Raw genomic sequence first — 27849 nt, forward strand, 5'->3', positions numbered from 1 at the left:
ATTTTAAAAAGGTAAGAGAAAAATGCTAAATGCCAGGAAACCACATAACGGAGGTTGGTGAGTCATTCTTGCCTACGGAGAGCCCAAGGCAACCTTCTAAGTGAGTGGGTTTCTGTCTCCTAATCTGCACTGAACTATGCAGATATTGTAACAGTGTTCAGCCAATTATAATCATTTTCAGACCTCAGCTCTTGGTACATTTATGAAAGATGTGGATTGTAAAAAGAATTTGGTGGGAACAAGGGCTCAGAGTGCACAAATCCAATTTAAATGGTGTCAGCATGGGCACTGCAAGTTTGCACAGTAACTAAAGGACTGTAGTTTGGTAGTAATTTGAAACCATTTATAGCTTTTGTCATGCTGGAAGAGGAGCACAGAGAATATACCTCCCTCTCTCTCTCTAAGGGCATGTCTACACTACAAAATTATGTCGACCTAAGATACATAAGTATACGGCCACCGCGGCAATTAAGTTGCTTTTACGTGTCCATGCTACACTTGTATCGGCGGTGCGCATCCTTACCAGGAGTTCTGTCAGCGTGAGGCACTGTGGGATAGCTTCTGAAAGCCAGTAACAGTTAACGTCAGCAACACAGTGTCTACACTGACACTGCATTGACCTAACTATGTCAACCTAAACTCCATGCCTCTCGAGGAGGTGGAGTTATTAAGTCGGAAGAGCAGTTATGTCAGAAAGAACAAAATGTTAGCATCGACACTTCCACAGTTAGGGCGATGTAAACTGCCTTGCGTCAACCTAACTCTGTAGCGTAGACCAGGCCTCAGACTTGGTCTACACTACAAAATTATGGCAGTATAACTACATCACTACACCCATAAGCGACGTAGTTATACTGACCTAACCCCCAGTGCTTCTCCTGTTGAACAGCTACGGCCTCTTGGGGAGATGGAGTACATAAGAAGAACATAAGAATGGCCCTACTGGGTCAGACCAAAGGTCCATCTAGCCCAGTATCCTGTCTTCCAACAGTGGCCAGTGCCAGGTGCCCCGGAGGGAAGGAACAGAACAGGTAATCATCAAGTGAGCCATCCCCTGTTGTTCATTCCCAGCTTCTGGCAAACAGAGCCTTTGGACACCATTCCAGCCCACCCTGGCTAATAGCCATTGATGGACCTATCCTCTATGAACTTATCTAGTTATTTTTTGAACCTGTTTATTGTCTTGGCCTTCACAACATCCTCTTGCAAAGAGTTCTGCAGACTGACTGTGCGTTGTGTGAAAAAATACTTCCTTTTGTTTTAAACCTGCTGCCTACTCATTTTATTTGGTGGCCCCTGGTTCTTGTGTTATGAGAAGGAGTAAACAACACTTCTTCATCTACTTTCTCTACAGCAGTCATGATTTTATAGACTTCAATCACATCTCCCTTTAGCCGTCTCTTTTCCAAGCTGAAAAGTCCCAGTCTTATGAATCCCTCCTCATACGGAAACCGTTCCATACCCCTAATCATTTTTGTTGCCCTTTTGTGCACCTTTTCCAAGTCCAATATATCTTTTTTGAGATGCGGCAACCACATCTGTACACAGTATTCAAGATGTGGGCGTACCATGGATTTATATAGAGGCAACATGATATTTTCTGTCCTATTATCGATCCCTTTCTTAATTACTCCCAGCATTCTGTTTGCTTTTTTGACTGCCGCTGCACATTGACTGGATATTTTCAGAGAAGTATCCACAATGACTCCAAGATCTCTTTCTTGAGTGGTAACAGCTAATTTAGACCCCCATCATTTTATATTTATAGTTGGGATTATGATCACTTTAGATAAGCTATTACCAGCAGGACAGTGGGGTGGGAGGAGGTATTTTTTCATATTCTCTGTGTATAAATAAAGTCTGCTGCAGTTTCCACGGCATGCATCCGATGAAGTGAGCTGTAGCTCACGAAAGCTCATGCTCAAATAAATTGGTTAGTCTCTAAGGTGCCACAAGTACTCCTTTTCTTTTTGCGAATACAGACTAACACGGCTGTTACTCTGAAAACTGCTTTCCCATGTGCATTACTTTGCATTTATCAACATGAAATTTAATCTGCCATTTTGTTGCCCAGTCTCCCAGTTTTGAGAGATCCTTTTGTAGCTCCTCACAGTCTGCCTGGGACTTAACTATCTTTAGTAATTTTGTATCATCTGCAAATTTTGTCACCGCACTGTTTACCCCTTTTTCCAGATCATTTATGAATATGTTGAATAGGACTGGTCCCAAAACATACCTCTGGGGGACGCCACTATTTATGTCTCTCCATTCTGGAAACTGACCATTTATACGTACCCTTTGTTTCCTATCTTTTAACCAGTCACCACTCCATTAGAGCACCTTCCCTCTTATCACATGGCAGCTTACTTTGGGTTAGAGCCTTTGGTGAGGGACCTTGTCAAAGGCTTTCTGAAAATCTAAACACACTATATCCACTGGATCCACTTTGTCCACATGCTTGTTGACCCCCTCAAAGAATTCTAGTAGATTAGTGAGGCATGATTTCTTTTTACTAAAACCATGTTGACTCGTCCTCAACAAATTATGTTCATCTATATGTCTGACAATATTGTTCATCATTATAGTTTCATTTTATTATAGAGAAGCTCTCCCATCAGTATAGGTAGCGTCTTCACTAAGTGCTACAGAGACACAGCTGCACAGCACCTTTCACTATGGTATCAAAATACTGGGTGCATTACATGTCTAATTTTGGTATTCAGCCAAAACCAGAATAATTGAAATGGCATATAGCCCAAGCCAAAAATAGCCTATGGTGCAATAAATACAATATAACCGAGAATTAAAGTTATACTGGTCCAAGATCCCCAAGATTATATTACAGCAACATGTATAAAAAGTTCAATGCATTAAAAAAAACTAAAGGATAATTAAAAAAAATAATACAGCCAGAGGCAAGAGCTGTATTTGTAAAAAGCTGTTCTCGGATTTAAAAAAAGCTTCCTTCAGTTGTCAGTCCTGGGCTACAAATACTTTATATACACACACCTTAGTTGCAGGAGCTATTTCTACCCTTCAGTAATATTTTAATATTTATTGCCCTCAGCCAGTAGTAAAGCCCACCATTTCCAGACCTACACCAAAAAGGGCACAATTTTTAAGGGGGCTGCTTATACAACAAATCAACAACACTTAGACATATAGGATGCAGAGATCAGAAGCTCACTCTGATGCCTGAAGCTAGTGGCTCTGCTCCTGCAGCGTTCGTAAGTTCCACAGAGAGGAGAATCACCAGATCTGGAGACCACACAGAGCTTCTAAGCATCCTATGCTATATGCACAAGTAGAGCTCCTGCTGCTCCTAACCCTACTGCTCGGTGGCTATGCACCACCACTGGGATTCATACAGCTCTGAAGCCCCCACAGTATCTACCATGCATGTTCATATACTACATGAGCCACCTTCTTTATACACAGAGCAATAATTAATTTTTAGGTGTAAATCGGGCATAGGTGTGAAGAAGAGATGTACAAAAGGATCAGCTTATACACAAACACACACATTTGTATTATCCCCTTCTCACAGCTCATGAGCTGATTAAGCTCATGTGTTTTTGCTTCTCTTTTCCAGTCCTATATATTTATCCCTCACCCACCTGATTTGTTCTTCTCCTTCAAAAGGAAATTTGGGGGGTTATGCTGCCACGTACTGATGCTGTTGCAGGGAGAAGCAGGAAGTGGCATGGAGCAGACATCCAGGGCAGCTGGCACTACTGCCAGAGAGGATTACTGGACTTCTTTTGAATAGTTCTGGATGAGCTTTTCCTCGCAATGTAGCCAGTCAGAACTCTGACCCAGTTACTTCACTTTGGAGCAGAGAAATGTAAATCAATGGGAGTTAAGCCTAGACCTAGTTAAACCCAAAATGGCTTTAAAGCCATTATGGCCCTTGTTCCATAGGTAATGATCTTCATTACTAAGACTGCTTCATGAGATTGTCAGCAAACTCTGGAGGCCCTGCATTTGTTCCGATTTGATGCTGAAGGGAGAAAGAAGTTCAATGCTTTCTTGCCTTTATTCACTATGCAGACATAGGAAAAGGAGTTGCAGGGAATGGCAGGCTTACAAAAACTGTTTTTATTGTTATATGTGTATGTTATATGGCTGAGATCAAACAGCTGCAAAAAGGAAGAGCTAATGTTGTGGACTGCATTTGATATTCTTCTATAATCAGGACAGAGAGAGGGGGCCTGCAGCAGTGCAGTCACACACAGCTATTCATACACATTCCCTGGCTTTTTCAAAATAGTCATGCATTGCAGTCCCATACCTTCCAAGATGAAAAGCTGTTACACACTGTATGTAACTCTACTGCCAGCAAGAATCTGGATCTGTGTTATTTCAATTCAGATTATAGCTCTTTGATTAAGAAAGTGTTTGTGGTGATAAGAAAAGGAGGACTTGTGGCACCGTAGAGACTAACAAACTTATTTGAGCATAAGCTTTCGTGAGCTACAGCTCATTGGTAGCTTATGAAAGCTTATGCTCAAATAAATTTGTTAGTCTCTAAGGTACTCCTTTTCTTTTTGCAAATGCAGACTAACACGGCTGCTACTCTGAAACCTGTCTTTGTGGTGATACTGTCAGTTACCCAGTACATTCAAGCTTTTTCTTCAGTATATATTTCCTTTCGTCGAGAGGTTCCATTTTTTCCTTCAAGCTTTCCTGGTATTTGAAAGTGTTTCACCAACATCCAGGCTCTAAGCTGAAATGTAACAAACTGGCCAAAAAGAGCAGAAATAGGTTTTTTTCAATCCTTTGTAGCTGCTAGTATTACTAATATTTGGATCTTTTTACTATTTGAGCTTTCAAGCTTTCTGTAAAAGGCCAATACATTAAACCACAACTGGAATTGTTGAGGAATATTCATCTGTGGAATTCCTAATGCTCTTAATCTTTTGAGAAACAGAGGTCATTAAGAGACTGCTAGCTTGTGCAAGTTACTTGAAAGTTATTTCACTTTTCTACTCATCAGTTTCTTAGTTCTTCCTGAAAAGCAGTTTTGGTGGTACCTTTGGCATGTATTCACAAGTGTTGCAACAAATGATGGTTGTGTAACTTTTACAAGCATAAAGCTCCATGAATTCCCAAACAAAATAAGAACTAGTTAATTAAAAGAGTTTGCTTCTGTTATAAGATTTTAACTTATTAGATCTTAGAGGAAAACTGAATTCACTAGCTACGCTGGGTTCTTACAAGTTGATAAATAAAAACCTAGTCAACACAAGTGAAAGGTTAGGACTTCCAGACCATAATTCAATATCCTTAGTCACTGACTAACTGAGGCTTAAAAGAAGAGCTGGCCTCTTGCCTCCATTTCCACATTGCCACCACCAAAGAGCAGAAAACCTGGCAACAGCAGGCTGGACAACTCTGTTCCCATATCACCCTTTGGGGGATGGTATGTAGCTCACTATATGCATGCGCTCCGCAAAGTGAAGCAGGGAATCAACCATTGCTCACAAATAAACTAAACAGGGAAGACTGTCCTCATTCAGGTCAGCTGTGTGTTCTTGAGATCTCTGCTGCCCTTGGACAAATCACCTTTAAAAGAGTTGTTTAGCCCATCTAGGAGGTTTTATTTTGTCTGAAAGCATAAAAAAGACAAAGCCCTTGGAAGGGAAAAACAAAAATGGAGTAATACTCTGTCTAACAGGGCCATGCATCATGGAGGCCACACATCCAGCCTATGGGAACGAGACTCCAAGCCAGGAGCTAGCAGGAAACTCCATTCTATAGAATTAAGAATGCTGTATTTATTGATAGATTTACAGGAGTACTATTCCTGGTAAAAACGGCATAGGTTCCTCCTACTTAGATAGCACAAGCATTAAGTTTGTTATTTGCAAATGTGTAACATGGGGCAGAATAACGTACCTGCAAATTCTTGCTGAGACATGGCTCCTTTTCAAAGGCTGGAATCTGTCCCTAGAGGTTACATGGCATATGTCTTAGAAAAATGCTATACATTTTACACTGATTGAGATATGTCTCTTTAAAAATCTCCACACAAAAATTCAGTTAAAACACCAGATCAGGGCACTTCTATAAGCTGGAAGAAGCAAAAATAAATAAATGATGAAACAGAGTGGGAATATTAGTGACTAAGATTAAAGAATGATAGTCTATTATTTTCATTTATTTGCATTACAGTCACACTGAGAGGCCCCAGTCCCAGGATCAGGCTCCCATTATGCTAGGCACAAAACCAAATAAAAAGATGACAGCCTCTCTATTCCCCAAAAGTTAACCATTGAGGTTTATGACAAGATGCAACAGGTGACTAACAAAGGCAATAGGCAAACAGTGTAACTGGAGTGTAGGAAGGGGGGAAGGTAACAGCAAAACTAACATGCTTCGCATAACAAGCCATAGTCTCAACTCACCACCTGCCTAGATAATACCAGCTGTCAATGTTCCATACACACTGCAGTAGAACAAAAGACACAACATCATTGGTTGGGGCGGGTATAAGAGTGATGAAGGAATTACATATTCCTTTAAAACTTGCTAAATATGGTGGAAGCACCTTTATATTAAGGAAATATGTGTGTTTTATTAACCAACCAAACATGGTAATAATGCTCAGAATGTATGTAACTTGGAGTTCTTTGCTTGTTTGTGTAATTTCCCTTTAAAAACCCTAGCAACATCCTATCACGTAGGAAGTAAAAGAGAGAGGGAGGTGACTCATTGCCAAGAAAACCCCAATTCTGAACAATGGCAATTTACTGACAGAATTCTGCTAAGAATCTTCAGGGCAGTGGGAGGAGAACAATATAGGACACAGACACATGCTAGTCTACACTACAAAGTTTTGTCGACATAGCTATGCTGGTAAGGGGTGTGAAGAAAAAAATGCCACCCTCTGTCCATCTTAGCTATGCTGGCAAAAAACCTGGGGTAGACCCCAGCTATGCTGACATTAGAGACCTTCTGTCAGCAGACCTTATGTCACTCTGGGAGGCGGTGTGTTGGCATAAACTGCGTCTATTCTAGGTGGCTCTGCTGGTATAGCTATATTGGTACAGCTACAAAGACAAAGCATTTGTAGTGTACACAAGGCTTTAGATTTTGAGACGGAGACTTAAAAAATGTGATTGTACTTTATTCCCATTAAAAACAAGTCATCCTCTCTCCCGGAGAGACAGCACTTGAATTAAGTCAGCAAAGGGGATGAAAAGGGAATCTATGCAGCTACAAAGATTCTCAACCAACCCTGGTAACATGTGCAGTCTTTAACAATAAAGCTCTCAATCTAGAGTCAATTGCCCAACCGGGGACTTACTTATAGGGTAAGATTTTCAAAAAGAGGCAAAGATTTAAGCACAGACACTAGGGATTCCCAAGGTTAGGTCCTGCTCTTGTACCACTGACTCACAGTATGGCCACGGGTCAGTCCCAAACTCTGTGTCCCACCTTTCCCGTTTGTAAAATGGGAACCCCTCCCTCCTAGGCGATGTTGGGAGGACTGGTGATTGCAAAGTACTTTGAAAATTAAACACACTGTGTAATACTAAAAGGATTATTTTTCTGAAGGTGACTAGCAAAAGGAGGAGATAGGATTTGAGTATATAAGAAGCTGACTACAAGTAATTAATGAGAACCACCAAAACTGGAAGGTTCCTCAATAAGGGAGAGTGTAATGCACAGTATGGCAACCACTGCATCTAACGGAGATACAAATTAGTGCCTCACCTCCAACAACCCTCTCGTTTATAAAACCAGAGGTTCACAACAGATTATATCTTATTTTACTGACCAATGGCCCAATCCTGCTCACAGTTGTGTGTGTGAATGAGTCACTCTTATGTGAAGTCCCATTGGCTCCAATATGACTCTACATGCGAGTAATCTTCACAAAGGTATAACTGTTTGCAGAACAGAGCCCCAAATGTCTCCGCACAATATTATATGCGATGTATACTCGGGGGAGGGGAGGGGACCATATCCTGAAAAAAAATCTTTCCCAGACTCCCTCTTCTGGCCTGCAAACAATCCCCCAATCCTGCCAAGCTCATTGTCACAAGCATGCTTCCTACAGAGCAGGACACACCAACTCCAAGTCACATCAGGCCCAGCCAGAACGACGGACACAAAATCTGCAGACATATCTCCACTGCTATAACCTCTCAGTTCTCTTCCTCAAAGGAAACCTGTGTAACCCTTCTGCCCGTCAGAGTTGGCAGCAACAAGGGCCGGGTTCAATATCTAGGGGTTCCATTCCAATAACACAATGCAAACCGGCTCGAGCCCCCACCCAGTGACCTGGGACAAATATATACCACCCCCGCTGGGCGCCTCCAAGAGGCAATACTTCCCCTCTCGCAAGCACATAGTCTGAGTGTAGCAAAAGTCTTTTAATAACAGAGAGAAACAATGTGGCATTATGTTGGGGAAACACCACCAACAGAATTCATAACACAACCCATGAGCAAAAACAACCCCACCCCAGGCAAATTGGGGCATGCCCTTTTCCCTTTTGGTTCTTGAGTCCAGCAACCCCAAATCACCCAAAGTCCCAAAAGTCCAATGCCCCAAAAGTCTCTGTCCCTGGTCAGGGCAGCCCCAGAGTTCGAAAGTTTATCGGCGGAGCTTTACCTCCCAACCTGGGTGGAAATGGGACGGGGGTAAGAGGCACCTTACGTGATCTGAAGCTGACCGCCCCATAGCTCCATAGCGGTGCTCCGCTCCGCCAGCCGCCCCACAAAACTCCTTCGCTCAGCTGCACTCCGCTCCACCAGCCGCCCCACGAACTCCTTCGCTCAGCTGCGCTCCGCTCCGCCAGCCGCCCCACGAACTCCTTCACTCAGCTCCACGGCCCACAAGCAGCTCCTGCCATCCACACACTGCTCCGTGTCGAACTGCTTCACCAGCCATCCCGCAACCTGCTCCACAATATATCTTCAGGCTCCCCCACTACTTAACACAACACTCAGTGATTTCAGCTCTTAGGTGAATTCAGCTTATAGTAGGGGAGCCCCAGTGCTGGTGCACTGTCAGCCCAAAGTGAGCTCAGCAGCCTATAACTAGACTTCTAATGAAATCAAAATTAGCTCTGATATTCCACAGTGGAGAGAGGAGGAAGTGCAATCAGCATGTAAGGCCCTCACCAAGGGGCCCATGCCACCAAGTATTAATACTTGTCCCCAGCCTCTCTCCATTCACACAGTTTTGGAACCCATGACCCTTGCCTAGCGAGTGCTACTTAGTTGATGGTGAATCCCTCCATCATAACAAAAGGCCACGTACAGTTCCAAGCACAGTTCCCATAATCAGGGTAATAACAATTTATTCTTCCTGCCCCAATAACAGAGACACTGGGGATCCCACAGCAGCCAAAGTGACCATTTGGGCAGCTATGGTCTCATTCTAGGCGTGGTGGGTGTGCCTATGCAAATGAGATCGGCCCCTGAAGTTCTTTTCCACAACTTGCCACACCTCACCACCAGATGTCAGGGTGGAGCTCATCCTGACACTGCTTACACCTGCACAACACTTCAAAGGATGAGTCTGGAAACTTAAATTCATAACTATAATGGACACTAAAAATCACAAACTGAATGAAGACACTTGATTTATGGCTTATTATAACAATCTATAATCTACTAATCCCTCCCCAGATACCCCCCCTCCTTTCCCCCAACAATTGGAGAATTAAACCATCTGTTTCCATCTGGTATTTAGCTGACTCTGCCACTCTGAGAACATTTCCCAGACCTGAAGAAGGGCTCTGCATAGCTCGAAAGCTTGTCTCTCTCACCAACTGAAGTTGGTCCAATAAAAGATATTAACCTCACCCACCTTGTCACCATATAGTATTAACGTAAATCCAAAATTTACCATGGCTTTGGATTTCTTATAGTTCTTTTATCTACCCAAGATTCTTTGTAGCACATAGAAATAAAGTAGTAACTCTCCTGATACCATCATGTCTATCTTAGGTACTTTTCTGGCCCCACTTATAATAGTATCTGAGCACTTCACAATCTAACATTTATCCTTAACAGCCTATGAAGTAGAGCTGTGCTATTATCTCAATTTTACAGATGGGGAACGGAGGCACAGAGAAGCTAAGTGACTTGCCAAACGTCACACATGAAGTTTGTGGTAAGGCAGGGCCTTGAACCCAGGTCTCAAGTCCGAGTCTAGCACCCTAACCACTGAACCATATTTCCTCTGTCTCATAGATGGGTCAGCTGTCTGCATGTTAGTGAAGTGATTATACAATCTGCAAAGCATTTGGGGGACTCTCTTGTAATTGAAGGCAGGAAATATAATCATCCTCCTTTTAGCTAATACATAAAGAAATACTGAAAAACCCAAAATCAAATGGGTGGGTTCCTTGTATACTAAAAATCATCCCTCTGGAATGCAGCAAACTTGCCAATTCGTAATCAGTACTTATGTGAACTCAAAGCACTTTACAAAAAAGTTCATATATTTATAGGCTGTTTATATTCAAGTGCAACAGAAACATTTGTTAATTTACCTTCCAAAATCCCTTACGATGGAGGGCTATATTATCCTCACTCAACATAGAGGAAGCTGAAGCAGAGAGAAATTAAGGATTTGATTCTGCATCACTGAAGTCAAAGCGAAATTTGCTATTATTTCAACAAAAGTAACATCTAGTTCTGTGTCTTGCTCAAGGTCCTGCTACAAGTCTGTGGCAAAGCCAGTGATGGAATTTAGATCTTTGAGTTATAGTCTAGTACCTTAACCATAAGCCCATCTTTGCTCTTCTCTGTATTCTCAGTGAAGTAGTATTACTCCCAATTGAAGATAGAAAAGCCAAAGCACAGAGAGAAGCTAAATGGACTTGCTCAAATCACTGGCAAAGGCAGAAACAGAACCTAGGAGTTCAGATAGACAGTCCCATGGTCTCTAATCTGTACTCCACACACTCTACTTTCTCCCCTTATCTTCCGAGTCCCTCCTCAAAACACACTTTTCCCCAAAAAAGCCTGTAAAATTTAGCACTCCCCTTCATGAAATGTAATACTGGCATTTAAAACATCGGTTAGGAAAGCTAAAAAACCAACAGAACCAAACACATATGGAACTAACATGACACATGCTCAACTAAGTGTTCACTTTTCTTTTTTGTTGCATCTTTTTTCTTCTTATCTGTCCTTACTATATCTATTTGGATTGTAAGCTCCTCAGGGCAGCTTCTGTCTCCCCTTATTTCTCAAGCACAATCCGAGCACTATATAAATACTAAATAATACTGCCTCTCTAAACAGCATTGAAACTTCATGCGGTCACTGCTGCTGGTTATACTAAACACGATCACTTCCACTGTTACTGTCTTCTCCCCACAGGTATGTGTATGCTTTATGATACATTTAAATGTAAGTTCCTTGGGGAAGGAACTATTTTTTTTATTACATCTGTGCAGCAGCCAGTATAACGGGTTTTTAATCCCCAGTTGAGGCTTCTCAGTATTACAGCAACACAGATCAATAATCACAATCAAATATTTATACTTTTTTAAAAAAATCACTGCTTTGAATTTGGAATGTCACCACTACATACAGATACAGGTGTTTGTTCAAAGCAAAAGGAGGAATTAATAAGTAACAACTCTAATTCTGATGTCACAAAAACCAGCCCTTTCACAGACAGGTCCATTGCAAAGAGTAAAGGCTTTGTCCAGTTATGTTTTTCAATAGCCTTCATGCACAAGATCTTTTGTTCAGTTCAGATATCTTAGCACACTTTCAAAACCACTCAGGCCATTAAACTTACAGGATAGCAACACTGAGGAGACGCATAATCATTCTCCAGCCTGCTGCTCACAAAGGCAGGTGGGGAACACAGCCAGTTTTCATAGTGATTTGCAGAATTAAGTATTTTACAGCTAGGCACAAAAACATGTTTAAGACAATACATTAGGGAATTAGAGAACTCAGTCCTTTTCTTCCAATCTGGGTCATGGATTATTTGGGGTCCTTGCAAACAGACGAGTATAACTAACTGCAAAGAAAAAGAAAGATTGTCTCTTTAAGATATAAGTCCATTTCTAAACTAACCACCAGTCCATTTGTTCCAAGCAGAGAATAGCAGGCAATTTCCTTTGCCATCAGCTTCCTTTCCTACCATCTAAAACTAAATCAATGAAATGGAACAAAACCAGAGATCACTGCAGATGTCATTCCATTCAATGATCCGTGTGCCAAATTTTCTGGGATTGCTTCAGACTACAGAGGTATTACAAAGCATTTATTTTAGATTGTTAACATTTTGGGGCAGGGATTGTTATTTTCTATACGTCTCTGCAGAACCTCGCACAATGGGGCTCAACCTGTTAGTAGCTGCAGGTGCTACTGCACATAAATACTAACAACTTTGCCCTTCTCTCCTGAGTGATTAGCCAACACTCAGGGCATTGCAGGATTTCCATTAGAAGAAGGAATGTATCCTACGAGTCAGGATTGCAGTAGAGTATAACCTGTTTATTTACAAAGGATGTACACAAAGTCCCGTTTCCCTGAACACAGCAGAAACAAAAGGAGACAGTTTCCTTTCTCACAATGTTCAAGTCTGCCCCTCCAGTCTGCTCTGTGCCACAAGGAGGTCTGTCCCTCTACTTCCTCTCAGGGACACAATCACAACTGCTCTAGCAGTCTGCAGGTGCTCTGTTCACTTTTCTTCTCTCTCTCACTCACTCACACAGTTTGCCAAACAATGACATAATCTGTGTTGGCAATCAGAGAGGGAACCAGTCAGCTCGCATAGCTTGACTTCTGAACAAGGCCTTGCCACGTGCGCTGCATGCATGCTGGAAACAGTAGATGCCACCAACCATTTCACTACATGAAGGTCTTAACTGCTCCTCCCATTTCGCCTGAAAGAAGGGTGCTCCACACACCCATCGGCTTTAATGTGATCTACAACTGTCTGTAGATCAAAGACCCACTTGATGGCAGCTATTAGCACCTTCCAGCATAAAAAATAATAATGATTTCGGAATGATCAAGCACCACCTTTTCTAGATTGCCTTCAAAGGCCTTCAAGGTTTTTTTGCCACCAGAATAAAATTACTTTAAAGGAGAGCTGATCGGATTCACTCAGCAACGTGGTTTTCATTTTCTGCGTACATGGAACCATTTCAGTGGGCTGCAATTTATCTGAACACTGCGTAATGTACAGCAGCAATGCATTCTGAATAGAGGAGAGTATGCCAAACTCATCCCCAGCATAGAGCCATTATTAATATGATTACTGTTCCATTAGCTTCACTACAATTACAGCAAGGGTTAGTTTGCCCCAGAACAACCAGTCACATTTGTTTATTCAATTCACATTTGTGCTTTCAACTTCTTTTGTGTATTTCAAAGTTGTCGAAATTTGGAGAAACCTTTGTATTTTATCATCACATCAGTGTGTTCACCTCCAGTGTGGTGGCGTGTTTTTTCCAGGATTTCCATACCACTATGAAAGAATCTCCTGAGCTATGTATTGTTTAAAAGCAGGCTTGAAAAGGCAACAAGTATTCAGAAAAAAGAAAAGGAGGACTCGTGGCACCTTAGAGACTAACCAATTTATCTGAGCAACAACCCATTGCCAAAAAGACTCAAGTTCCTTTAGGGAGTCAGATAAGGGAGGCTGGAAGAGGCATTTTCCCAAAGCCTGTCTGCCCACCAGGACTTCAGCGCTGGACCGACTACTTATACCATAACAACACTCAGAAGCCCCATCAGGCTTGGTCTCTACTTAAAAATCACGTCAGCCCAGTTATGTTGTTGAGGGGTGAGAAAAATACATGCTCCTGACCAACAAAGCTATGCCAATAAACCCCCCTCCAGCGCAGGTGTAGCTATGTCAATAGAAGAGTGCTTCAGCCAAGGTCACGCAGGGAGGTGGTGTTCCTACATGGACAGAGAAATTCCTTCTGTCGGTATAAGCTGCATCTACACTAGCTATGCTGATATAGGCTCCACAGTGCACAGATCCCCCCCAGTATTGAGGCCTCATTACGATTGGACAGTGCCAAGCATATAGCAATAGACAGTTCTTGCCCCAAAGAGCATAAAACCTCACTAAGCCCTGGTCTACACAAAGACTTTAGGTCGAATTTAGCAGCATTAAATCGATGTAAACCTGCACCCGTCCACACGATGAAGCCCTTTATTTCGACTTAAAGGGCTCTTAAAATCGATTTCCTTACTCCACCCCTGACAAGTGGATTAGCGCTTAAATCGGCCTTGCCGGCTCGAATTTGGGGTACTGTGGACACAATTCGACGGTATTGGCCTCCGGGAGCTATCCCAGAGTGCTCCATTGTGACCGCTCTGGACAGCACTCTCAACTCAGATGCACTGGCCAGGTAGACAGGAAAAGGCCCGCAAACTTTTGAATCTCATTTCCTGTTTGGCCAGCGTGGCAGGCTGCCGGTGACCATGCAGAGCTCATCAGCAGAGGTGACCATGATGGAGTCCCAGAATCGCAAAAGAGCTCCAGCATGGACCGAACGGGAGGTACAGGATCTGATCGCTGTATGGGGAGAGGAATCCGTGCTATCAGAACTCCGTTCCAGTTTTCGAAATGCCAAAACCTTTGTGAAAATCTCCCAGGGCATGAAGGACAGAGGCCATAACAGGGTCCCGAAGCAGTGCCGCATAAAACTTAAGGAGCTGAGGCAAACCTACCAGAAAACCAGAGAGGCGAACGGCCGCTCCGGGTCAGAGCCCCAAACATGCCGCTTCTATGATGAGCTGCATGCCATTTTAGGGGGTTCAGCCACCACTACCCCAGCCGTGTTGTTTGACTCCTTCACTGGAGATGGAGGCAACATGGAAGCAGGTTTTGGGGACGAAGAAGAAGAAGACGACGACGATGGTTGTAGATAGCTCACAGCAAGCAAGCGGAGAAACTGGTTTTCCCAACAGCCAGGAACTGTTTCTCAGCCTGGACCTGGAGCCAGTACCCCCTGAACCCACCAAGGCTGCTTCCTGGACCCGGCAGGCACAGAAGGGACCTCCGGTGAGTGTACCTTTTAAAATACTATACATGGTTTAAAAGCAAGCATGTGAAAGGATTACTTTGCCCTGGCATTCCCGGCTCTCCTGGATGTACTCCCAAAGCCTTTGCAAAAGGTTTCTGGGGAGGGCAGCCTTATTGCGTCCTTCATGGTAGGACACTTTACCACTCCAGGCCAGTAACACGTACTCGGGAATCATTGTACAACAAAGCATTGCAGTGTATGTTTGCTGGCGTTCAAACAACATCCGTTCTTTATCTCTCTGTGTTATCCTCAGGAAAGTGAGATATAATTCATGGTCACCTGGTTGAAATAGAGTGCTTTTCTTCAGGGGACACTCAGAGGAGCCCATTCCTGCTGGGCTGTTTGCCTGTGGCTAAACAGAAATGTTCCCCGCTGTTAGCCACGGGGAGAGGGGAGGGTTGAGGGGGTAGCCACGCGGTGGGGGGAGGCAAAATGCAATCTTGTAACGAAAGCACATGTGCTATGTATGTAATGTTAACAGCAAGGTTTACCCTGAAAGAGTGTAGCCACTGTTTTATAAAATGTCTCTTTTTAAATACCGCTGTCCCTTTTTTTTTCTCCACCAGCTGCATGTGTTTCAATGATCACAGGATCTTCTCCTTCCCAGAGGCTAGTGAAGATCAGAAAGAAAAAAAGACGCACTCGAGATGAAATGTTCTCCGAGCTCATGCTGTCCTCCCGCACTGACAGAGCACAGACGAATGCGTGGAGGCAAATAACGTCAGAGTGCAGGAAAGCACAAAATGACCTGGAGGAGAGGTGGCGGGCTGAAGAGAGTAAGTGGCGGGCTGAAGAGAGGGCTGAAGCTCAAATGTGGTGGCAGCGTGATGAGAGGAGGCAGGATTCAATGCTGAGGCTGCTGGCGGACCAAACCAGTATGCTCCAGTGTATGGTTGAGCTGCAGCAAAGGCAGCTGGAGCACAGACTGCCACTACAGCCCCTGTGTAACCAACCGCCCTCCTCCCCAAGTTCCATAGCCTCCACACCCAGACGCCCAAGAACACGGTGGGGGGGCCACCGGCCAACCAGCCACTCCGCCACAGAGGACTGCCCAAAAAACAGAAGGCTGTCATTCAATAAATTTTAAAGTTGTAAACTTTTAAAGTGCTGTGTGGCATTTTCCTTCCCTCCTCCACCAACCCTCCTGGGCTGATCACTCACGTGACCGCGCTGACATCGCCTCCTCGCCCGGTATCGCTTTGCCAGGTTCTGGTGCTACATATACTGCTGGATAATGCGTGTGGTGTTTAATGTGCTCCTAATTGCCAAAGTGAGCTGAGCGGCCTCCATGCTTGCCTTGGTATGGCTTCCGCACAGAAAAAAGGCGCGGAACGATTGTCTGCCGTTGCTCTGACGGAGGGAGGGGTGACTGACGACACGGCTTATAGGGTTGGCTTCAGGGAGCTAAAATCAACAAAGGGGGTGGCTTTACATCAAGGAGTATTTCAGGCAGGACTTCACGGAGGGTTCCAATAAGAAATGGTGCACCTAAGTTATTGTTCTTATTGGAACAAGGAGGTTAGTCTGGCATCTGATTGATACATGGCTAGATTTACCTTGCTGCACCTTCTCTGTGAGTGACTGCAGTGTGACCTAGAGGAATGAGTCCCCTAGACCGGGGAGGAGGCAAATGAGTACAAAACAAATCTGGTCTATTTCTTGTTTTGATCCACTCCATCTATCTTTTACATCTTTGGCTGGCAGCAGACGGTGCAGAAGGACTGCTAGCCATCCTCATCTCTTGCCTGCCCGGCAGAAGATGGTACAGTACGACTGCTAGCCATCCTCATCTCTTGCCTGCCCAGCAGAAGATGGTACAGTACGACTGCTAGCCATCCTCATCTCTTGCCTGCCCGGCAGAAGATGGTACAGTACGACTGCTAGCAATCCATATCGCCTGCCTGCTCACCCTAAGACGGTTCAATAGGACTGACTGCAGGACTAAAGAAAATGACCTGGTCAAGTCACTCCAAATTTAGTCCCTGCGCCCATGTCTGCCCAGGCGCTCCCAGCAGACGTGGCCAAGAGCACCTTGGACACGACAAGGACGGCTACCAGTCGCATTGCACCGTCTGCTGCCAGAAGGCAATGGGTTGCTGCTACTGTGTAGCAATGCCGTACCGTGTCTGCCAGCACCCAGGAGACATACGGTGACGGTTACCTGAGCGGGCTCCATGCTTGCCGTGGTATGGCCTCTGCACAGGTAACTCAGGAAAAAAACGCACGGAATGATTGTCTGCCCTTGCTTTCACGGAGGGAGGGTGGGAAGGGGGGCCTGACGATATGTACCCAGAACCACCCACGACAATGTTTTAGCCCCATCAGGCATTGGGATCTCAACCCAGAATTCCAATGGGCAGGGGAGACTGCGGGAACTGTGGGATAGCTACCCACAGTGCAATGCTCCGGAAGTCGACTCTAGCTTCGGTACTGTGGAAGCACTCCGCTGAGTTAATGCACTTAATGAACTTAGAGCATTTTCTGTGGGGACACACACACTCAAATATATAAAACCGATTTCTAAAAAAACGACTTCTATAAATTCAACCTTATTCCGTAGTGTAGACATACCCTTAAAAAGACAAGAGAACAAAAGGGTGTAACAAATGAATAGAAAGGAGAGTGAGGAAACAAGGGTAGATCCCATGGTTACAAAGACTCAGTGAAGGTGCTTCAGACAGTAGGCTTGAACAACACACAGAAAGCAGCCCCCCCACCATGTTAGGCAGTCTTCTGAAGGCAGATCTAGGGCATCCCTCTGTCCTGCAAAATTCTCCAATTTAGGTGGAAGGACACCTCCCCGGTGTTCAGTCACAGGGCCTGTGTCTAGGAACACTTCGACCTGGCTTACACTAGAAAATTAAGTCGTCTTAACTATGTCGCTCAGAGGTGTGAAAAATGCACACCCCCGAACGACAGTTAAGCCAACCTAACCCACAGTGTAGGCAGCACTTGGTTGACGGAAGGATTCTTCTGTTGACCTAGCTACCCTTCTCTAGGGAAGTGGATTACCTACGACGATGGAAGAACCTCTCCTGCTAGCATAGTTAGTGTCTATGTTCCGCTGTAGCATTTTCAGTGCAGGCATACCCTTCATTTGTGGAACGCCAGGATGTAAATCTACCTTGCATTAGCCTGCTGTGCACTAAGAGACTGTGTGGACCCTGCTAAAAGTTCCCTTGCACACTTTGATGTAGTGTGCTTTGAAACAGGAGTAGATTAAAGCACACTACAGAAAGTTTAGTGTACAGTTGCAGAGTCCACACGGACAGTTAGTGCACTACACACTAGTGAGAGGTAAATTTAAATCCCAGCTTGCTGTGAACTAAGAGTTCTTCAAGACAAACCCATATAAAGGCCCTACATCTGTGACACCTCTTGCCTCTTATGTCTTTGTTTTCCTCAGAGACCTGCAGCAAAGTCAGCACATGGGAGCAGGAACCAGTACCACCCTGATATTATATTGTCCAAATACAGCAGGGTGGGCAGGTGAGAATCACGTTTACTAGGCCTCAGGTTCTTCACTACTACAGAGGCTGGGAAGCAGTTTTACCTTCTGGGAGACAAATAACTGAAGATTCTGGTGTGGGAAACGATTGATGGGTGGGAGGATGGCATCATCCAAATCTCAAGAGTCCTCTCTTTATCTGCTTGCAGAGAGAAGCATGACTCAAGCATTTGGACTGATACAGAACACCATAGGCGCCGACTCCGTGGGTGCTCCAGGGCTGGAGCACCCACTGGCAGCCAGCTCCCCACTCCAGCGCCTCCCGCCTGCCTGCTGCCCCACTGATCAGCGTCTCCCCCTCCTTCCCACTGCCTTCCGCCTGGCACGATCAGCTGTTTTGCAGGGTGCAGGAGGCTCTGGGAGGGAGGAGGGAGGAGCAGGGATGGGGTATGCTGTGGGAGGGGGCGGAACTAGGTGGGAAAGAGGTGGGGATCGGGGCTTGCGGGAAAGGATGGGATGGGGGTGAGGCCAAGGCGGAGCGGGGGCAGGGCCAGGGCAGAGCAGAGGCAGGGGCTTGGGGGAAGGGACCAGGGAGAGGCATGGCCTGGGGCCGAGTGCGGGGGTTGAGCACCACCACAGAGAAAATAAAAAACTTTCCATCTTCCACTAACTTTAAAATCTGCAAAGGAAACCAGAACAAGCAGAGACGGACAGGTGGGACACAACTTACTAGAGGAAATCCCCAATGGATTAATTTGAATGAAAAGACATCAGAATGCAGAACAAACAAGTTAACATTCTTCTCCTACTTTCTGCACTTTTGTAGGGATACAAAGTTATATTTTGTTGCTTCTTGGTATAATTGAAATTTACACAAACCTGTACATTACAATATGCCATATGAATTAATATTTTTAAAATTTTACTAAAGTCTGCCCGATTTACTAAATGGGCCTGTTTGAAAGTTAACACTTAAAATCTTAACTAACTTCCAAAACAGGAATGCTGATGGCTACATTCCAGTTCTTAATTACTAAATGCTGACAACTGACAGAATTTATCAAATTTATCCTTGGCATAACTCCAACAGGGGAGCTGAATTTGGCCCTGTTTATTATTTCCACTAACAAATAGTTTATTTTTCCAAAGTGTATTTATTTTTGTAACATACCAGCACTACAAACTTTCAACAAGGAGCACAAATCTTGTAGGGCTTTGGAAGAGAAGCTAAGCACCTGCTCTGGGAAATAAACAAAAGATTTGGTCCTTGAAGCTAATGTATCAAAAGCTCCCCGAGCACACCAGGCAATTGGATGTGCACGACAGCACAAGAACTGTAGAAAATGAAGCAGAAACTATGCTGATCTGTTCCCCATAAATCCTCCAGGAACAAGGATTTACATACTCTTCATACCTGAATTGTAGGTACTGATCACCTAAAAATCCCTGTTATTTCCAGAAAGAAAAGGAGGACTTGTGGCACCTTAGAGACTAACCAATTTATTTGAGCATGAGCTTTCGTGAGCTACAGCTCACTTCATCGGATGCATGCCGTGGAAACTGCAGAAGACATTATATACACACAGAGAATATGAAACAATACCTCCTCCCACCCCACTGTCCTGCTGGTAATAGCTTATCTGTATCTATATCTTATCTATAAGCTATTACCAGCAGGACAGTGGGGTGGGAGGAGGTATTGTTTCATATTCTCTGTGTATATATAAAGTCTGCTGCAGTTTCCACGGCATGCATCCGATGAAGTGAGCTGTAGCTCACGAAAGCTCATGCTCAAATAAATTGGTTAGTCTCTAAGGTGCCACAAGTCCTCCTTTTCTTTTTGCGAATACAGACTAACACGGCTGTTACTCTGAAACCTGTTATTTCCAGGTTCTTTCTAACCAGTCTCTCTGGCTAGAAACAATTCCCAGCAGAGCTTTACAGTTGACCTGGGATTACGGAAATCCCCGCCCCCCCCCCCCCCAATGCCTTCTTGTGCGTGGGAAAAAACTGCAGATTTACAACTGGCACTGGACTGAATCAGACATTAGAAATGGAAAAGACCTATTAGATCATCTACTCCCCCGCCCCCAGCCAGTGCCAGATTGTTCCCTATTGTATAACCCCTGTGATATGGCATTCTACTTAGCAGCACTAATGCGTCCCCCCGCCCCCCGTCTTTTAGCCATGAGGCTGACACCTCTCACAAATGTTGCACAGCTGATTTTTTATCTATTTTAATGAAAATATAATTATTAGAAGGTGTTTCTCTGAGGTTTTCCTATCACACCTAGCACTGCAGAATCGAAGTGCTGAAAAGGTAACGCTTTTCCATTTTTTTTTTTAATCCTACAGCATTTCAACACTCGTTACAGACTCCACAGCCAGCAATAATTGAAATAAATGTCCATCATGTGTTCCCAGCTTTGAGAGAGGACACTTAATTCACGTCTCAGTCAATTATAGACCAGTGAGGCTTCACACAAGAGGCCACTGCTTAAGGTGCTTAAATAGCATTTACAAAAAGAATAAATCACCTTCGCTTCTTTAACAGACCCACTATTCCATGATATAGATGGAAGAGCCCATCATCTACAACGACAGTAAAATGAAATACCAGTGCTATCCAATACTTTGTTTTTTGAAAAAAGAAAAGGAGGACTTGTGGCACCTTAGAGACTAACAAATTTATCTGCGCACAAGTCCTCCTGTTCTGTTTGCGGATACAGACTAACACAGCTGCTACTCTGAAACCTTTGTTTTTTGAGGAGATCTTTTTTGCAACCCTGGCTTTCATTCAAAGTAACAAAGTTAAAAAAATAAATTAAGTCAGACCTTTGTGCATGTAATTTTAAACACTAGTCCAAAACTGAAAACAAATGCATTTTGATACCTGCACAAACTTTAAGCGGCTTTAAGAACAGTGTGTGCTTTGTCTCAGGAACTTTAAAAAAAAAAAAAACAATGCCACTTCAATCCCAACTGAAGCTTGTCATCGGGTCTTTTCCCAAAAGAGATTTGAAGAGTGAGATGGTCACAATCAAGTTTCAAATATAAGCTCTGGTGATTTGGGGAATCTGTCTGTACAATTTATGAATTCTGGTTGATGTTATGAAGTTGTTTCTATGAAAATTGTTGTATCATAGAATAATATATGTCTATGCCTGTCACTATCTATCACTGCTGCTAGGACCTGTAACAGGCACACACCAGACTAATGACAATGGAGAGTACTTAACTTTAATGACTGTACTCTAACCAGTCAATAGATATGCTAAGGAGGTTGACTGGAGCTAGAAGCCACTTTATCCAGCTTAGAGACTAACCAATTTATTTGAGCATGAGCTTTCGTGAGCTACAGCTCACTTCATCGGATGCATACCGTGGAATGCATCCGATGAAGTGAGCTGTAGCTCACGAAAGCTCATGCTCAAATAAATTGGTTAGTCTCTAAGGTGCCACAAGTCCTCCTTTTCTTTTTGCGAATACAGACTAACATGGCTGTTACTCTGAAATTTATCCAGCTTGTCTAGTAGGGGGATGAGGGCTGTAAAGTGGAAAGTTACCAGCAGTAAAACAAAGGAACCAGATGGTGGTGGTGTAAGATGTAAAACTAGAGAGACTCATTGGGACAGGAAACGGAAACTTCAGACAGGAGAAAAGAAGGAGTTGGAACAATCAAGGTTAGAGAAAGCTATCAGAGACGAAAAGGCTCCATATTTCAGAAGACAAACCATGCACTGCAGCAAAAACATCCCAGATGGACCCAGATGACCTTGGTCCCAACCCAAAGCATGCTCTGGAGTGATGAGGAAAGTGAGGTGGGGAAACGTGTGTAGGGTTTATTTTTAAACTGTGGGCCCAGAACACATTTGGCTGGAGTTCTGGGAGTGCATTTAACCTGAGGCAGTGAGGGAGTGTTTGAGGGGCCAGCACCAGTTCTGGGGGCTGGGGAGTGGGCCACCTGGTCACAGCTCTCCGGGGATCTGCAGAGGGTTGCATCCCAAGAGTGTACCTGTGGACCCCAAGACAGTGGCAGTGCCTGAACTTTGTTCAGGCTTTAGAACATCGCAGAATTCAGTAGCTGGATCCCATCCAAGCAGTCTGTTGAGTGGCCAAGAGGGGGCCACAAGTGGTATACTATGCTTCTATGTTAAGGGAAGATTTATTGGGCAGATGATTTACTGTAAAGATTTAAGCACTCAATGTAAGAAATTATGTAAGCATAGTACATACAGGAGCTGCACTAAAATGCACTCTTGAACCTTTTAAGATAAGGAATTTCAACCTCATCAGCAACTACATGCTCCGCAGAATATCAGGATTCATGAAATTTGAATCCTAACTTGAAGAGCAGGATATCTAAAAAACCTGCTGGTAAAATTACCTCAGCTTTGTTGCAATGCAAATGCCGCTTGCACTGTGCATACCCAATCAATGCTGAACTGTCATGCCATTCAGGGAGCGCATACCTACAGTTCTGCAGACAGAGACGAAAAGGCTGCCCAAATGGGGAATCCAGTTTAGCAGCTGTCAATCAAAAACTCTTGCTGCCGTTTCAAAGTACATTGCAAAAAGCTGTTCATGCTGAGGTAGTCGATGGAGCAGCAATCCATTTACCTTTCCATATGTTTGAGGTAAATGACTGCTAATCAACAGATTTCTGTTTGAACAAGAGCTGTGACCCCCAAAGCCCACCTCACTTTGCTTGTTTCTGCATCGAAGTCATACAATCATTATCATCGGCGCAAACTGCCATATGCCCAAGATTAGGGAGTTGATACCATTTGTGCTTATAAGGAAAGGGAAGGGGGAAGTTTAATTTCTCAATTTTTGGTTACCAATTCACATAGCCATCTTCATTTGATTAGGAGCTGAAAGAAACCCAAATACGTGAATTGCTTTATTTAGTCTCTAAGGTGCCACAAGTACTCCTGTTCTTTTTGCGGATACAGACCAACACAGCTGCTACTGTGAAACCTTTATTTTTAAGGTGGAGATGTGTACTATTTCCCCCTTCCCTCTGCATCTATCCTCACCCCTTTGGATTATATTTCTACTCCTCTCTCTCTCCTTGGTGGTGTATAGCTTTTCCTCTCCCCTTTTTTATTCACCCCTTTTAGTGGCGAGTTTCTGGTCAATCCACATTTTTCCTCTTTGGCTTTTTCTCAGCCTCCCAGTCACAAGACTGGTTGGGGAGGGCTAATGAAGGTACTCTTCACTCCAGATCAACTAGGTCACTAGTCAGATAAGTGGCATTCACTCCTTCAAGGCTGAATGTACCATCTCTGCGGCGCTTCTACATCCTGCTAGGCCAGAAAGCAAGTGACAGTTTAACAGTCATTAGGACACTAATACCTTTCTTCCTGTAGGATTGTGCACAGAAGGCTGCTGTTCACTAAGCAGTGGAGTCAAAAGCAGCAGCAGAGTGAAACCTGATCCAATTCTAGTAAATGTTATTCTGCTGGTCCTGAGCCACATGTAAGGGTATGAAGAGGAGCAGTAAAGGTACAGGAGTCACTTCCTAGAATCTGAGGTTCTGGCACTTCAGTACCTACCTTCAATCCATTACTGACGGCCTTCTTCCTATATTGAACTCATTCTTTTCGGTGAATGAGACTATGAACATGGCACAGGGAATTTCTTCAGTTCTATTACAATGTCTTGCTGCACAATTTCTACCTTTCTGAAAAAAGAAAAGGAGTACTTGTGGCACCTTAGAGACTAACCAATTTATTTGAGCATAAGCTTTCCTGAGCTACAGCTCACCTCGGATTAAGTGGGCTGTAGCTCACGAAAGCTCATGCTCAAATAAATTGGTTAGTCTCTAAGGTGCCACAAGTACTCCTTTTCTTTTTGCGAATACAGACTAACACGGCTGTTACTCTGAAACCTACCTTTCTGAACTAGCCTTTCACCAGTGGGGACTGAAGAATGCTGGTGTGCTCTTAGACAGATCGGGCCTGGAGCTAGGTTTTATTGCTCTTAAAGGAGGTTGGTAGGAAAAAGTATCATTCAGAAACTTTCTCTGGTAGAAGCTGGAGTGATGTTTCTATAAGCCTGCAGCTGAAGATTCAAAGGGACTGCCTGCTCCTATAACAGATCATTCTACCATCCCTTTTGACAGTCTGGGTGAAGGCAGGGATGGCTTTTCCCGCCATTTCAACCGCCATGTTGCTAGGAGGGCCTCCTAATACTTTTCCTCTGAAGTAATTGGGTGTAGCCCTTAACTGACTGGTTTGCAAAGTGGCTTTCCAGGACCTAAAACAAAAGGTGTCCCCAGCTTCTGCCTGTCAGGCTAGGTACCTGACAGCAAACTAAAATGAACCTAGGTGCGTCTGAAACAAAAGACACAGCTCGCCCTAGATCAAAGGTCACCAACCGGTCGATCACAATCCACTGGTTGATCCTAGAGGACCTCCCAGTCAATCGCGATCTCTGGTGGTGAAGTGGGGCTGCTGCTAACGCAGGCTCCCTGCCTGCCCTGGCCCCACGCTGTTCCGGAAACGGCCAGCGCGGCCCCAGGAAGCGGGGGTCTCCCTTCGCGTGCTGCTCCTGCCTGCAAGCACCGACCATATAGCTCCCACTGGCTGGGAACGGGGAGCTGTGGCATTGGCCCCTTTGGGGCGCTGCATGGGGCCGTGCTAGGCAGGGATCCTGCCTTAGCGGCAGCCACGCTACACCATCAGGAGCCGCCAGAGGTAAGTGCTGCCCGGCAGGAGCCCTCTCCCAGAGCCAGCTGCTCTCCTTCAGGCTGAATGCCAGTGTATTAAATACTACCCTGCTCCCTCCCTACTCCTCTGAGCCATTGGGCTATCACAGGGGTGGGCAAACTTTTTGGCCCTAGGGCCACATCAGGTACAGAAATTGTATGGAGGGCCAGGTAGGGAAGGCTGTGGGCATGGCCTGGCCCCCGCCCCAATTCCAGGCCCCCGGAACTCCATCCAAACCCCCCCTCCCCCGCTCCCCACCTGACTGTCCCCTGGGACTCCTGCATCCTATCCAAAACACCCCTGCTCTCTGCCCCCGACCATCCACCCAGGACACCCGTCCCTTATCCAATCTCCCCTGCTCCCCACCCCCTGACCACCCTCCTGGGGCCCCCGCCCCCTAGCCAACCCTCCCTGCTCTCCCCGCCCCATGTTACCTGTGGGGTGGGAGAAAAGGGGGCTCAGTCCTTTTCCTGTGCGTTTCCCCTGCTCATTTGGCTGCTCTCCCTGGCAGTCGGGCAGGGCTTGCTCCCTATCTGGGCTTGGCTACTGGGGACAGGGGCCAAGCATGCTGGAGGTGGAGGGGGGCCCTGGTTTGCTCTGCCCCGTCCCCAGCAGCAGGGACCAGGCTCCTTGACCACCCCCCTGCAAACTCCCCGCTCCTAGAACTCTCCCTGACCACAGCACCCTGGAGCACCAGGTGTGGCCACGCTATAGCTATAGCCGTGCTGCCTGGCTGGAGCTGCAGCCACGCGGTCCAGGTGCTGGAGGAACTGTGACTGCAAGGGAGGGAGGGGAGCAGAAGGAAAGGGGCCAGGGGCTAGCCTCCATCCTGCTCACCACACTGCTGGGGAGTTGGGCTGGCTCCTTTGCAAGCCTGTCCTGACCCCACTCCCTGGCAGGAGCTTGGGGGCCAGAGGGAAGGGTCCTAGGAGCCGGATGTGGCCCTCAGGCCGTAGTTTGCCCCCCTCTTGGCTATCAGCTGCTCGCAGAAAGCTTTCCTTCTATTACTTGGATAGGATTTGGGGTTGTGGAAAGAACACTTTCCTGAAACACTGATGAAGAACTGAATGAACATGAGACCGCTGAAGTAGAGAAAGGTGAAGGGCTCAGACCTGATTCTCCACTCTGTGATACCAGTTTTATGCTGGCGCAACACCACTGAACGTATGCAGTTGTATTTATAGTGTAGACAGGGCCTAAGTTTCCCTCAATGTGCAAATCCTCATTGAGCGTCTCCTGTCTTTCACAGGAGAGTTTAGCCATTAAAAAAAAAAATTACCTTTGCACATCTACTACAGACTGCAGCATTAGTACAATTAGCCTGCAAAATGGGTTGATGACAGCAATAACTTCTACTCAACTATACTTGGCACAGACAAAGGCAAATTATAATAGAAAAAATTTACAGACTAAAATGACTTAATGGGATTCAGAAGAGAAGGACTGGTCTGCCCTTTGATTAAAATTCTTTGGAAAACTGTTTCAGCTCTTTATTGGGATTAGTACTAGAACTGGCTAATTCCAGGGAGCTGGTCCAAACGATGGGGATCTGAAGAGCTCTTTCTGGCCAGGGCCCAGCAACCAGAATCAGCCACCAAATCTGGCCAAGAGCCCAAAAGACCAAACCAAGACAGGACAAGCTAAAGTCTTAAGAGCATAACTACCAGTGAGCAAATGAATTAACAAGGGCAGGTCACCCAGCATTTTGAATTAGGGATGAGAAAAATCAACAGATATAAAGTACTGAAAGTCTTTCTTGTAGCTTGCAGATACACAAAAGCTAACTGGGCTAGTCAGAAGGTGGAAACATTAGGTAACTCCAAAGTGGAGGGGGCTGGATTCCCTCTATTGCATCTGAACAGCAGGAATGTATGCTTTTGTAGGCCACCACAGAGAAAGATGATCTCATATAGTTTGCATGACTTTCAGAGGTCCACTAAAACAGATACAGCTTATATGAATGAGTTACTATGTAAAATGAGGCTGCCAGACCCACAAAGCCCAAACATGCTCTGCAGAAGATTCTTCTCCGCATCTTCTACCATGTGTTTGCTGGGAAGAAGGACCAGCAAATGGACAAGGAGAAGTGTATTTGTTGTTATACCTAACATATTCAAAAAGTTACAAAACCAGAGGGAAAACGTTCTTACCTAAATAAAAACAGCATTCAGGGAGGTCGGGGTGTGAATAAAGGAGCTACCCATGGACTCCCTGGTTAGTCTGAATTTGCCTTTCAAGCACCATGACCTTCTCTTGGGCTAGTGTACACTGTGTGCCTCGAACCAAAGCTTCCCTCTCCCTCAATTAACATAAAGGGATTTGCTAGACTCTGGTCTACTCGGAGAGACAAGGTGAGGTAATATCTTTTATTGGACCAGCTACTGTGAATAGAATGGAAGATATCAAATTTTGCTGTCTGAAATGGAAACTCCACATCATGAAGAAAAAGGGAGCAAAGCTTAACAGCGACATCTACTTCCCGAGAAAATGCAAGAAACAAAACATCATCCCCAACCATCTTACCAACTATAACCCTCTAACCACTAACTAATAATATCTGGGACCATCACAGCTATTGCAACAACACTGTCCTATTCAAGCAGCCTACTGTTGGCTATCAACTTTCAGCTACTGGATTTCTGCTTTAAAAAGTT

At 44.8% G+C, this 27849-nt stretch overlaps 1 protein-coding gene across 6 annotated transcripts in view; it reads right to left on the bottom strand.

Moving 5' to 3' along the window:
* STIM1 (stromal interaction molecule 1) overlaps positions 1-27849 on the bottom strand; it is a 200743-nt gene that overhangs the window by 134981 nt on the left and 37913 nt on the right. Inside the window, exon 2 of one of the 6 annotated variants that reach the window (XM_073333075.1) lies at positions 5899-5949. The exons of the other annotated variants lie outside the window; for them this stretch is intronic. Coding sequence (XP_073189176.1) covers positions 5899-5920 — 22 coding nt within the window. The 5' untranslated portion in view covers positions 5921-5949. The remainder of the gene's footprint in view (positions 1-5898; positions 5950-27849) is intronic. 6 annotated transcript variants of the gene reach the window in all.

The sequence above is a fragment of the Lepidochelys kempii genome, chromosome 1 (assembly GCF_965140265.1).
Source record: "Lepidochelys kempii isolate rLepKem1 chromosome 1, rLepKem1.hap2, whole genome shotgun sequence".
Classification (NCBI taxonomy): Eukaryota; Metazoa; Chordata; order Testudines; family Cheloniidae; genus Lepidochelys; species Lepidochelys kempii.